Below are 14,094 nucleotides of genomic sequence, written 5' to 3'. Positions count from 1 at the left end.
ATTAAGCAAATAACATAACCCTTCCCAGGTTCTCAGCCTTCCCTGTTTTCTCCCATTTCTCTGTGTCTATTAATCCTCCAGCCAGCCAGTCCAGGGTTGATCTGGATGAGCGAAGCCCGTAATAGGGTCTTCCTAGGTCTCCTGGAGGGCTGGGGCCGGGATGAGGTGACCTGTCGGGAAGAGCCAGACTGACCTTTTTCTTGGCAGTGACCTGGTTTGTCTCCTTTCTCCCTGAGCCTCGGGTTAAAATGGAGGGATGTGTCTCGAACTTCCTTTCCGCACTAACTTTCTCTCATTATTTACCCTCCTGCCCAGCACCGAAGGCCTTGCTGACATCCCTGACCTGGCGTCCCTGTGCTTGAGGTGCATTCCTACCTCCTTGATCCCCAGGAGACATTTTCCCTCCTTGGAGTCTCCAGAATTCCACGCGGCCCGTCCCTTTCGCCCGCCCCGGAGGAGATGCGTGATCCCAGCCCAGCCTCCAGACCCAGGCTCCAAGCCCGCCCCGAGCCCACGGGCCGCCATTGTCCGGTCCTGTCCCACGTCCCCGTTTTCCTCATGGGGCGCAAGTTTTGGGAGCCCCCAGTCCTGGTTCCCCCAATCGCTGGGACCTCTGACCAGCGGGCAGGCGGCCGGGCCGGCATCGGCATGGGCAGGGAGGCGAAGGGCGGCTCAGGAGGGCCGGGGCGCGCACAGCGCAGTCGACCGGGCGGTCGGGCCGACCGCGGCCATTGTACTCGGTTGCCTCGGCCTCAAGACCTGGTAGGCATAGCGGCAAAAGGCGCTGACAGCACCCTAAAACGACACCCCCTCCTCTCAGATCATGTGTTTTCTGTTGCGAAACATAACAGACAAACAGGAAAACGACTTGGTTTCTTTTTCTGGCGCAGAAGGAGGACGAGCAACGTGAGTTGAGCGGGGAGGTGAAAACGCGAGCCTCCGCCGCGCGCCTGGTCACGTGGTGCCGTAGGGACCGCATGGCGGCGACCCGCGCGCCCCCGCGTCCCGGCCGGCCCGGCAGCCCGGGCGCGCGCTCCGACGGGGCGGGCGCATGCGCAGGGGGGGGCGCCGCCTCTGCCCCGCGGCGAGGGTGTCTATGGAGAGGCGGCGGCCGCGCCTGCTGAGGCGGAGGCTGAGGCGGTGGCGATGGCGCCCTTCCCCGAAGAAGTGGACGTCTTCACCGCCCCACACTGGCGGATGAAGCAGCTGGTGGGGCTCTACTGCGACAAGGTAACGGTGTGCGGGGCCTCTGGCTCTGGGCGGCGCGGGCGGAGGGGAGGAGCGGGCCGGATCCCTGGGCGGCCGGGCCTGCGCGGCGCCCTCAGCCCCTGGGGGCCGCGCCGGGCGAATTGTAGCCTGCGCAGCTGTCAGCGCCGTGCTCGCTGACCCGCACCTTCCGCGGGGAGCCCACGCCCCGCCCGGCTGGCGGCCTCGGACGTGCCCTCGGAGCTCGCGGCGCGGCCCCTTCCCGGCCGAGGGCCTGGCCACCCGCCGCCCTCGGGGCGGGCTCCCCGCGGCCGCGCCGGGCCTCCCGCCCCTGCCCCCTGAGGGAGAGGGGCCCCTGCGCCCCTACCGATCTCTGGGGACCCCTGGCCGGCTACCTGCGGTGGCCTCCTCTCCCTCTGGCGCAGGCTGTTTCTGTAGTTGTCCGCCACCTCCCCCATCAATACTGCCCCCAGCCCTACCCCCGGCCTGTGTTGGGCCTCCCCGATTCTCCTTACGAACACCCATCCATTCTTATGAACCTCTGGCCCGCTTTCTGGCCCAACGAGCACCTTCTCCCAACTCCTCCCTGCTCATTTTACGCCCCAGCTTTTCTCTGGTTTGATTTGGGAGAAAACTCAGGTTTCGTGGCTTACGAACCAGAGAACCTTCACTCTTCTTTTGTGGTCTTTTTCCTTGCAACTTTTATTGTCCGGAGCGTTTACTAGATGTCGATTTTGTTACAAGACAGCTATTCTCTGTTGGAATTCTTTACGTGGGCTCGAATAAAAGGGCTTCGGAACAAGTTGATTTAACTGCGAGAACCTTTTTGCACTCTTAATTGGTGCAGCATAAGCTGAAAAAGCACTTTTGTGGAGATAGTTCAGGGCTGTTTGCTCATGCTTTTTGAGTCCACATTTTTGTCAAAAATTTATGTTGGGTAGAGTCCACATACGGATATTCTGAGAACTTCAGGCAATCCTGCTTCATGTAGAAATGAACCAAACAAAAAGCATTTAAAGACCTATTGCTTAAGCATGGATATCAACTTTGATGAACTTTCAGAAATTACATAGCACTAAGCAGAACCGCTGTTGAGAGAAAAGAGGTGTTCTTATAGCCCATGAGGTGGTTGGAGGATGCCCCGTGTTCAGTGCCAGGCCACACTTAAAAAGCATCCACAACCATCTTTTCCCTCCCTCCATTTTGAAAATTAACAATACCCGATTCAGATACAGGTTTAAATACCACGGCAGTCTAGGACAGTGTTTCTCAACCTTGTTTGCTCAGTAGAATCACCCTAAAGCTGTTAAAAATGCTGATGCTCAAGTCACTAAAATCAGCATCTCTGAGGCTGGGACCCAGGTATCAAGTATAATTTAAAGCTCTCCAGGTGAGTCCACTGTGAAGCCAAGGGTGAAAACACCTTTCCAGGAAAAACATAATGAATGGGTAAGCCGTTAGTTAAGCTGTGTAACTCTGGAATTAAAAAAAATATATATTTGTTTAATTTATTTAGTTTTGGCTGCACTGGGTCTTTTTGCTGCACGCGGGCTTTCTCTGGTTGCCGCAAGCGGGGGCTGCTCTTTGTTGCAGCGGCTGGGCTTCTCATTGCGGTGGCTTCTTGTCGGGGAGCATGGGCTCTAGGCGCGCGGCCTTCAGTAGTTGTAGCATGTGGGCTCAGTAGTTGTGGCTCGCGGGCTCTAGAGTGCAGGCTCAGTAGTTGTGGTGCATGGACCCAGCTGCTCCGCGACATGTGGGATCCTCCCTGACCAGGGCTCGAACCTGTGTACCCTGCATTGGTGGGCAGATTCCTAACCACTGTGCCACCACTAGATTTTTGAGTTAGCTTACTGTAGTGTTTTTACCTGCTCTGGCTTTTGAACTTAGTTATTCTGATGGTATCCTTTAATTGCAGGAAAGAAAAAAATGGGGAGGTTTTTTTACTTTCTCAAAACCAAAAAGGGAAAGTTAATGAGGAGTAATAGAATTTGAGGTCTTCTCTCTAGATTGGGGAGAGGTGGTCCAGGACCACCTGAAATTGTTATGGAAATTTTGGTGCATGTGTACATTTTTCTAGGAGGTTTGTGGCTTTCATCAGGTTTCCAAATGATTGTGACCCTCCCCAAATTGGTAAGAATCACAACTTTAGCTACGTGCTAGACTAACCAGCGTATTTAAAAAATTGAAGAAGTCAGTCACTAATGTTGTGTGTCATTACCTGGTGATTGAGAACGTTAGAACAAATTTTGAAAATACAGTCCCCTTTTTAAAAACAATATTTGAGTCAAATAAGATTCTTTTTGGTAGTTAAATGTCCCCTTTTGAAATAACTAGGAAAGCATTTTCAATTTGACATAGCAGAAATTAAAATTATCACTAATTTTGAGTTAATTAGATGTAGTTAATGAGATTGTTGTATAAATTCATCAGGAAGATTAAAAATTCCAATTTTCTGAACTGTGGATCAGAGACCAAGGTGATTTAAGGGAAAAAATAAAACTGCGTAGGAATTACACATCCGGATTCCTTCTTGATACTGATAGTTAATTGGAATCTCTCCTAGGATGCCCTTTGGGAGCTAAAGGGGAAAAATGTATTTTATAATGGCTAAATTGTCTTAAAGGAGTATATGTTTTTATTAATTTGGCATCTCAACTTTTTTAAAAAATTATTTTATTTTTATTTTATTTATTTTTGGCTGCGTTGGGTCTTCATTGATGCACGCGGGCTTTCTCTAGTTGCCGCGAGCAGGGGCTACTCTTAGTTGTGGTGCGCAGGCTTCTCATTGCAGTGGCTTCTCTCGTTGTGGAGCACGGGCTCTAGGCATGTGGGCTTCAATAGTTGTGGCATGCGGGCTCAGTAGTTGTGGCTTGCAGGCTCTAGAGCGCAGGCTCAGTAGTTGTGGTGCATGGGCTTAGTTGCTCCACTGCATGTGGGATCTTCCTGGACCAGGGCTTGAACCCGTGTCCCCTGCATTGGCAGGCGGATTCTTAACCACTGCACCACCAGGGAAGCCCTCAACTATTGCCTTTACCATGTTTTGCCTGTACAGACCACGGGTATCCAGCCCAAACAGCATATAGTAAAACTTTACAAAATGAGAACTAGCTTTTGCACTTAAACGAAAAAGATACAAAATATGTTATTTCATCATATTCTATATGTTGACTCTGAATGCCCAGTAATTATAAAGTCAGTTTTATTTTGAATATTGACTTTTCAAGTACAATATATTTTAGAAGCATCCATTTATTTATTAGCAACAACAATTGTTTACGTGCTTAGACTAGTTTATTTAGAATAATTCTGAAGTTGTGGGCCATTTTTTTTTAAGAAGATGTTGGGAGTAGGAGTTTATTAATTAATTAATTAATTTTTGCTGTGTTGGGTCTTCGTTTCTGTGCGAGGGCTTTCTCTAGTTGTGGCAAGCGGGGGCCACTCTTCATCGCAGTGCGCGGGCCTCTCACTATCGCGGCCTCTCTTGTTGCGGAGCACAGGCTCCAGACGCGCAGGCTCAGTAGTTGTGGCTCACGGGCTTAGTTGCTCCGCGGCATGTGGGATCCTTCCAGAACAGGGCTTGAACCCGTATCCCCTGCATTAGCAGGCAGATTCTCAACCACTGCGCCACCAGGGAAGCCCATGAAGTTGTGGGCCATTTTAAATATTGCTGTATTATATCTAATTTAATACTTCGCTCATGGGTTTCCTTTTACATTTATAAAAGGTTTAGAAAGATTTTTCACTGTTGTTATCCAGACAGCAGTCCTTTTAGGTACGTAAAGGCGGAGATATTTCTGTTTTATAGCTGGGGATTTGTAGGGCTAGATTAGTTAGACCGAGCTTACATAAGCAGTTAGTGATAGATCCAGATGGAAACCCAAGTCAGGATCATGATTCCTAGTTTAATTTTCTTCGTATAAAACCAGAGTTTCTAAAAAAATTTTCTGGTGACAGTCTATTATGAAATCTTTCGCTAATTCACTGACCTTCCAAATTAGGATGATTTTAGGCAATATTTACATTGGATCACATCCTTTTTTCCAGTTTATTCCAATTCCTCAGTTTTTCCTCTAATTCTCAAAACTTGACAACATTAATTCTGCCAGTGGGCATGGAGTTTCTACTGTCACTTGGCCCTGTAGTAGCTTGTATTGGCCATGCGAGATGTAGTTCCTATTCTTTAGGAGATTACAGTCACACATTTGTGCTAGGATGGAAATCCAAATGCCAGTTAGTGGGAGCAAAGGGAGGTATTTGGTCAGCTCTACATTAAAGTGTCAGGAGTGGGCTTACAGTCTCTTTGAACTGATTTCTGAGAACAAGGTAGATGATGGTTGTAAAGATGTGCATAGTACAGAGCTTTCCAGACTGTACAATAAACCAGCTATAAAAAATTCAAGTGGTGGAGGCTTTATGGAGTGCCCAGGTTTTTCAGGTAAGGATATTACCTGAAGTGCCATCTACTTTATCATTTTACAAAGATAGGACATTTAATGAGCAAAGCCATAGGGAGAAAATAAGCTCAGAATAATTTGAATAGATTATTTTTTAAAAATTGAATGAGTATAGCTTTATGAAGAATTCATTTAGTTTTCCTCGATTTTCTGTTCCTATGCATACCTATAAAAACTGTTATTGACTGGCATTGGGTTATTGGAGAGAATACGTTTTGAATTGAGAGCTAAGGAGAGGAGGGAAAAGGGAATTTAATGAGTTCTTACTACATGCTTACTTACTTTTAATCCTCACAAGAGCCCTGTGAGACAAGTGTTATCCCTTATTTAAAGATGAGGAAACAGACTTAGTGGTTAAGTAACTTACCCAACTCACTCAACTAGTAATTAGGGGAGCCCGAATTTTTAACGTTTAGAATTTGTTTCCTTTCTGAAGCCCATGTTTTTTGCATTACCTTACTGGTTCTGCTATTTGCTACTAGCTATATGATTTTATGCAGAACATTTCACCTGTGGATCATAGGTTTTTCTATCTGTAAGTTAGTTTGAGCAGATAGTTATTAAGGTTTCTTCACTGAGTGTAAATCAACCTCGCTTAAATGAAAGCATTGTCTGGCCGAGGAGAGAAAAAGTAAAAACTTATTTGGGGTAATAGTATTTGAGTTTTTGTTATGCTGTTTTTCATATCTGCTTCTGAACTTAATATCTAGTCTTTAAGTGGCACACAGCTTCAAATCAGTTTGAAGCCAGGCTGTAAGTATGATTTTAAGTTGTAGAATGTCTGAGGCAGAAAATCAGTTTTTTAAAAATTGTTTACATGATACTCTTTTCTTTCTTTATAAATTTATTTATTTATTTTTGGCTGTGTTGGGTCTTCATTGCTGCGCGCGGGCTTTCTCTAGTTGCGGCGAGTGGTGGCTTCTCTTGTTGCGGGGCAAGGGCTCTAGAGCGCAGGCTCAGTAGTTGTGGTGCACAGGCTCAGTTGCTCCACCGCATGTGGGATCTTCCCGGACCAGAGCTCGAACCGGTGTCCCCTGCATTGGCAGGCGGGTTCCTAATCACTGCGCCACCAGTGAAGTCCCAGAAAGTCAGTTATAAATTCTTTTAAAATATGGGAGATACCATGTTACTGATTGTTACTATTTGTTGATTATGTGTATCCTGTTCTATGTAGGTTCCTTGTTGAATCTGCTAGGCATCAGACGATACATGCTTATAGGTCACTTGGGAACTTTTATAATCTTACTGTAGAACAGTGTTTTTCAAAGTGTGTTCTGTGACCCATTAGTGGGTCGTGGAATCGATTTTGTGGGTCAGAAATAACATTTAAAAAATGAGGGGACTTCCCTGGTGGTCCAGTGGTTAAGACACGGGCTTTCACTGCCGTGGACCTGGGTTCGATCCCTGGTCAGGGAACTAAGATCCCACAAGCCATGTGGTGCAGCAAAAAAAAAAAATGGAAAAGTAAATGATAGAGTGCATTACAAATTAGGGAGGGAAATATTGTTTCCTGAAATTTGTTTGAAGTGTTTGTGATGTGTGTGTCTGGATTGTGCTGTATTTCATACTAAAGGTCATGGTTAAACATGTTTGAAAAAACACTTCTTTGGGGCAGCATTTCTCAACTGCAGCACTGTTGACATTTTGGGCCAGACGGTTCTTTGTTATAGGGGCTGCTGTCCCGGGCTTTGTAGAATGTTTAGTCCGTCCCTGCCATTTACCCGCTAAGATGGCAGTAGTGCTTCTGCAGTCTCTAAACCTTGTCCATTAGTTCCTGGGGGGCAAAATCGAACCCCTGGAGAGAACTAATATTTTAGAGCAAGCATTCTTTCTGACAATTTACTCTGTTGGCTCTGAAGAGATAGCTTTATGATTAGGACTAACATTGCATCTTGTGGAAGGTAAGTAGGTTTTATAGTCATAGAGAGTTGACCTCTGTTTTGTTGTCTACCAGTTGTATGATTTTGGGTAAGTTATTTTCTCTGAGCTTCAGGGTTTTCACCTATAAAATGGGAATTATAACATCTACTTCCTAGGATTGTTGTTAAGAATTAAACAATATCTAAAAATATTTAGTATAGTACCTAGCACGCTCTAGGCCTCAGTATGTCCCAGATATTATTAGGGTCTAGGTTTATTTTTTTTTCTCAATCAAGTCTCTATGATTGAGTAACTTTCTAGAGGTAAACAATTTAAAAAAATGATTCATGTACACAAATTTTTTAAAAGTTAAACTGTATATGCTCAGGTTATTCTTTTCACTGCTAAATTTACTGACTTTAGGTACCAGATTAAAAACAGTTGCTCTTTTCAAGTGGAGAAAAACTGACTTGGGTAGGATAAGGACTTCTAATGATAGTTTTGTTTGGGTTAAATATAGGAATAACAGAAAAACCTACTAAGTAGGCTTATATATGTTATATTCTGTGTTCTTTAAATATATTAACTTATTAAATCATCACAAGAACCCTATTAGGTAGTTAATATTATTAGCCTTATTTTACAGATGAAGAAATTGAGTGAGGTACGTAGCAACTTAGTGACTTGATGGCAGAGATGGATTCACGCCTAAGCAGTCTGGCTCCAGAGTCAGCACTTTTAACCACTCTGCGGGATTAACTCTATGCATAATGGAGAGTCCTTTTGTCTAATTTGGTTCTCAGTCTGTAGCATGAACCTGGTCTTTACCTTAGCTTGTTATTAAATCCGAAGGATTTTCTAATAGTCCAGTGAGACTGTATGCAAAACTTCCTGGATGTGTTTTACGATGTTATTTTCCATAACTCACGTGAGGACATTATTTAGTTTTTTGCCATCCTTTTTGTTTTTAAAAAATTTTATAGCCATTATTAATGCTTAATTTACCTCTTATTTCTACTGACTTATTTTTAACTTTTTTTTTTAATATAATGGCACACGATAGAATTTGCTGAGATTAGCCCTAGTGGATTTTGTTGTGATTTTGTGTGGCATTTCTTAGGATAAAATCTACAACCTTGGTTTAACCAAATCCATCCTGTCTGTTATTTTTGTATGGCTCAGGAGCTAAGAATGGTTTTTACATTTTTAAGTAGTTGGAAAAAGTAAAAAGAATAATATTTTATGACATGTGAAAGTTACATAAAATTTAAATTTTAGTGTCTGCAAATAAAATTTATTGGAATACGGCCACAGTCATTCATATGACTACTTTTGTGCTACAACAACTGAATTAAATAGTTGCTACAGACAGTATACCTCACACACAAAAAACTTAATATATCTGACCCTTTACAGGAAAAGTTGCTAACCCCTGTTGTATTGGGTTGGCCAAAAAATTTGTTTGGGTTTTTCCATAACATCTTACGGAAAAACTGGAACAAACTTTTTGGCCAACCCATAGATAATTTATTTATTGTGGTTACAGTTTGTTGTCTTATTTCACTAGATTGTAAACTCTGTAAAGGCAGAGATGTCTGTTTTGTTCACTGAGGTATCCCAAGTACCAGAAACAGTGCCTGGCTTATAGTAACTGCTCATTAAATATTTGAATATGGTAAAAAAACCCCATGAATTTATAAAAATGAATGATTAATTTTCAAAGTAATGCTAGCTAATACTTATTTAGCACCAGTTCATTTAAACCTCACAGCAACCATATGAAGTACAGGCGGTTTTATTATTCTCATTTAACACCAAGAAGAAACTAAGACATTGAAGGAGAAAAGTAGCTTACCCAGGGTTACACAGCTAAATAAATGGTAGGACTGGAGCCTAATCCTAGAGAATCTGGGTCTAGGTCTGGTTTTCTGTAAATGACTCATACCCAATCCATCTGCCTTTTACAGTAGATCATTGGTTAAATTATATAGTGGAATAGTCTTGCTTTAGGAGTTTGTTGTCTTTTCTGATGCTTTGTCATGAGCTGACTGTTCCTGCCCAGAGCAGGCAATTAAGACACCTTAGACTCTTCTCCATTTTAGGAATACTAGATCAGACTTTACAGAACAAGTCTAGGAAGTATGGTGTTTGTAGCTTCTTTTTCTCCATTTACTGTCTGTTGTTTTTAACCTAATCAGATTTTTCCTTTTAAAATGAATTTTGAAACTGGAATTGACATAATAGAAGATAGATTTAATATGACAGTGGAGGTAATAGAAGGTTTGAATATTACTTTGAACTTCATCTTGAATCGAGTTTCCCGATAATATATATGCTTTGAACATGAGAATTTAACTTGACATTAAATGTAAAAAAATAAAATTATATCCGAATAGTCATTTTCTCTTGTTGAATAGTAGAATTAAAGAAAATGACAGTGTATATATTTCTTTATATTTTCATTGATTTTTATCTTTCCTTCAAGTGCATTTACTTTCTCATGCCCTGATGTACAAGTTTTTCACATTGTACTATTGCAGTGCTTCCACTCTAGGAAGTATGTGATCCTTGTATAAACTGCTAAGTGTTTTCCCAAAAAAAAAAATTAGTTCTTATAAAATTATCTAATAATGTTCTGGTAGCTCAGTCAGTGTTTTCTGAACAGATCAGACTCATCTTGATATTAAACTTTAAACAAATTATAATAGAAAGTTCTTGAATTTTTCACATTGTAAAAGTAGTATAATAGCATAAAGAACATTTGAACAAAGAAAAAGGTGCATCACATTATCCTAACACAGCTCTTTTAATGTTTATATGTAACTTTATGGAGTATCTGTATTTAGTATGTGCACAGAGTAATGGAATTTTAGGTTTCGAGGGAGTCTGGTTTAATCTCTTTTATTTAAAGAAACTGTTTTGTTGGTGCATACATCCTTTCCTTCAGAATTCAAACCAACATCTTCCTGTCCTGGGGTACTTTTTATTATACCATTATAACTTGTTTTTTATGATTTCCTTTCCTACTTTAACAAAGTATAAGGGAGGTATTTTGATATGTACAAAACTAAATAGGAATGCATTTGAGTATTTCCTATTGGTGCATATTTGCATGTATTTATTATGCCTTTCTTTTTAAATTTTTATTCAGCTTTCTAAAACCAACTTTTCCAACAACAATGATTTCCGTGCTCTTCTGCAGTCTCTGTATGCTACTTTTAAGGAGTTCAAAATGCATGAGCAGATTGAAAACGAATACATTATTGGTTTGCTTCAACAACGCAGCCAGACCATTTATAATGTGCATTCTGACAATAAACTCTCTGAGATGCTTAGCCTCTTTGAAAAGGGTCTGAAGAATGTTAAGGTGAGTTGCAAAAATGGATATTTATCACAGCTTGTGCCATCTTCTGATATGTCATTGGCAAAACTTGTTAGCATTTTATAGTAAATGATGTTACTATAGTATAGTAAATGTATGTTAAAGAAAAAAAATTATTCTGACACTTGTTAAAGACGGTAAGGAAGACTTTATTCAAGGGATTACTGCAGTGGGTTTTTGCAGTAGGAGAGAGAGATTGGGTTGAATTCTTATAGCCAGGGAGCAGAGGTGAGGGTCAGGAAAATTACTAAAAGGAACATCAAGGTTGGGAGATTCTTGCTAGACTGACTCTTGCTTCTTTTTGCTGAAGGCATACCAAGGTGACAAGATATTGAGGGTGGATAGATATTGAGGGTTATCAAATGCCAAGGGTGGTAGTGGTGGGGTTGATAGACTGATTCAGGATGATTTTGGTAAAACTGGACTAAGTGGGCCAAGGACAGAGCTCAAGGTCAGGGCCTGGCTGAGAAGACTCAGTGGATCCTGGCTCAGATTTGATGAGAATCTTTATCAGTTACCTCTTTGTTACTATATGTAAAATTCTATCATGAATGCTGCTCTCCAAATCTTAAAGGTGTTTTTGTAAGTTGAAATTTCGATTACTGTACAAATTTTACTTTCTGATAACATTTGCTGAACTCTTAAAAGAAATCTGTAGTAAATGCAGTTATGGGTGACTAAAGGTAGAATTGTTACTTAGAATGAACAGGGCCGTAGGGGTGGTTACAAAGAATAATTTTTAATTGTATGACGTAAAATTAAAGATATTTTTGGGAGTAGTTTAGGATAATGGTGTAGAGAAATTTCCCTATTAATTATATTTACGTATTATAGGATATTTGGTCTTCATTTGTCCCCCTTTTGGCTTGGTGAAACATAGACTTAAGTTGTAACTCTGTCAAACCACCATGCACCTTTCATTGATAGATTTGTGTTCTAGAAAGACTGTTCTTAAGTAGGGAAGATGATGGATTGAAGGGAAAAAAAAGACCCAAGCAGGAAGATTGTTATAAAAAAATTATTATAATAGTCTCCAGAAGAATACACAGTAGCTATTTGGTGGGGAGGTAGGAGATTGGGTAGGGATAAGGTACTGGGAGGGAAGATGGTATAGGAAGATTTATTTTTTTATTGAATACTCCTTTGTACTGTTTGAATTTTATATCATGTTCATGTATTACCTATTCAATAAAATGATTAAGATCAGAACTGAAGTAGTAACTAGTGGAGACAGAAGGGAAGGGACAGACTTGAAAGTAATGTAGGACATAAAATTGATAGAAGGTAGTGCTTGCATATACAGGAAGGAGGAAAGGAGAAAGAGAAAGGAAATAAGAGTGAGAATTGAGCTTGACTTTCTAGGGAATATAGAAGAGGCTAAAAAGATCCATTATGGGCAGGTTGGGTTTGAACTGCTTGTGCAGTCCAGGTGGGCATTTATAAGTAGGAGGCGGCATTAGTTGCGCTTCAAGGTTGGAAGGGTAATTTGGTTTGGAAAAGCAAATTTGATAATTATCAGCATGTAAGTAGAAATGGAAGCCACTTGGGCATGCTTAAGGAAAATGTGTAAAATCCTAAGAGAATAGGACATTGGATAGACTATTGGGAAGCAGGTTAATAAATTAGTTAAAAAAGGAGGAGACTAGAGAGGACTCAGCAGGGTTAAGATATTCCCACATTTTAAAAGTTTCATTATTGTGAATTTTCCACATGTACTAAGTTGAGAGGGCTGATACAGAAGTGATGGATAAGTTACAGGGAGATATGACCATAGTTCATATGGGGAAGAACTCTTTAGCTGTTGTGCAGTTAGAACGATTTACCTCAAGGTACAGTGAGCTCCTTGCCTTTAGAAGTGTAGATGGTCTTCTTCAGGATAATGTAACAGGTATTCTGAATTGTTTAGTAGAGGATACACTAGAGATGACCTTAAAGGGATTCTGTAATGATATAGTCCAGTAGGCGCTTATGAACCGCTCAGAGGTATATTAATCGGAAAACAGACACATTGAAATTGTATAAATGTATGCATTAGAAATCAGTAGAAGTTTTGAGCAAATACTTGCTATTTTTAGACTTTTTATGACATTTTTAAAAAGAAGTATGAGATCACATTACTAAAGGAATTCAAGGTTCTTTTAAGAGATGTTTTGAGGCCATCTTTTATACTTAGAAAAGTACAGAGACCATTTTGCTATTTGTTAGTCCCATTTTTTACCCTGACGTTTCAAGTTACATTTCACACTGACTTTCTAGGATCAGATATAGTATAAATTATGAAGCGAAATTTTTATAGAATACAGTTTTTTTGTTTGTTTCTAGAATGAATATGAGCAGTTAAATTATGCGAAACAGTTGAAAGAGAGACTGGAGGCTTTTACAAGAGATTTTCTTCCTCACATGAAAGAGGAAGAGGAGGTAAGCATAATTTTTCCTCTTCGTGATTTTGCTTTATAAAATTGGAGAAATGTTATTTTTCCTTTGAGTCTTCAAAATAATACATAGGAAGATGAACCTCCAGATCTTTTTAGAAAATGAAGAAAAACCCAAGGAAAAAAAACATTAATTTTGTTTCCTTAGAGAGTTTGTTGCTTTTCATTGACTGAGTGATTGATTTAATTCATTTACTCAAAAAATATTTATTCTCTTATTATGTGGATGGCACTGTATTGATTGTTAACTTTTTATGCTACCCTAATGTCTTTTCTGAACCTTTAGAAGATCCTTTAAACTTTTTAATGTTTTCTCTATTTCCATTCTAGGTTTGAAGAATTTTTAGTGTTCTTTTTTTAGTAGTGGATTTTAGTAATTAAATGGTGGTGTTAAACTTATCAGTCTTATAACTAGTGCACATGTATTAGGATATCCCTGAAGTGGATGAGCAAAACATTTTCTCATTCTCTTCTTTCTCTAAAGTGGGATGAGTATCAGGGTAAGGAATAGAGAAAATATTTTATGAGGAACTGGATTCTTGTTCAGCTGTAAATCAGTTATTATAGTGATTCTCACTATAAAAAGGCTTCACCTTATAATCAGATGGCCATTTAAAAAAAATCTACTTTTAAGCCCTTTCCAGACCAATTAAATCAGGTGGGAGATAGAAATGGACATGGATATATTTTAAAGGTTCCCCAAGTCATTGTAATATGCAAATATGCAACCAGCATTGAAACCACTGAGTTACCAGAGCAG

General features: G+C 40.6%; 2 protein-coding genes across 3 annotated transcripts in view; both read left to right on the top strand.

The window, feature by feature from the left end:
* The window catches only part of LOC116754454, a 40,290-nt gene extending 39,361 nt beyond the window's left edge, over positions 1-929 (top strand). Inside the window, exons 5-6 of one of the 2 annotated variants that reach the window (XM_032633130.1) lie at positions 316-363; positions 891-929. In XM_032633130.1, coding sequence (XP_032489021.1) covers positions 316-363; positions 891-915 — 73 coding nt within the window. In that variant the 3' untranslated portion in view covers positions 916-929. Of the gene's footprint in view, positions 1-315; positions 805-890 lie in introns of those variants that run through there. The other variant, XM_032633129.1, reaches the window with a different exon arrangement.
* A 67-nt stretch (positions 930-996) lies between these two features.
* Positions 997-14,094, top strand: part of FBXL5 (F-box and leucine rich repeat protein 5) — a 50,698-nt gene continuing 37,600 nt past the window's right edge. Inside the window, 3 exon segments of the mRNA XM_032633126.1 lie at positions 997-1,230; positions 10,672-10,887; positions 13,225-13,320. Coding sequence (XP_032489017.1) covers positions 1,147-1,230; positions 10,672-10,887; positions 13,225-13,320 — 396 coding nt within the window. The 5' untranslated portion in view covers positions 997-1,146.

The sequence above is a fragment of the Phocoena sinus genome, chromosome 5 (assembly GCF_008692025.1).
Source record: "Phocoena sinus isolate mPhoSin1 chromosome 5, mPhoSin1.pri, whole genome shotgun sequence".
In the NCBI taxonomy this organism is placed as follows: domain Eukaryota; kingdom Metazoa; phylum Chordata; class Mammalia; order Artiodactyla; family Phocoenidae; genus Phocoena; species Phocoena sinus.
The sequence above is the reverse complement of the archived record's forward strand: the minus strand, read 5'-3'. Positions and strand labels throughout refer to the sequence as shown.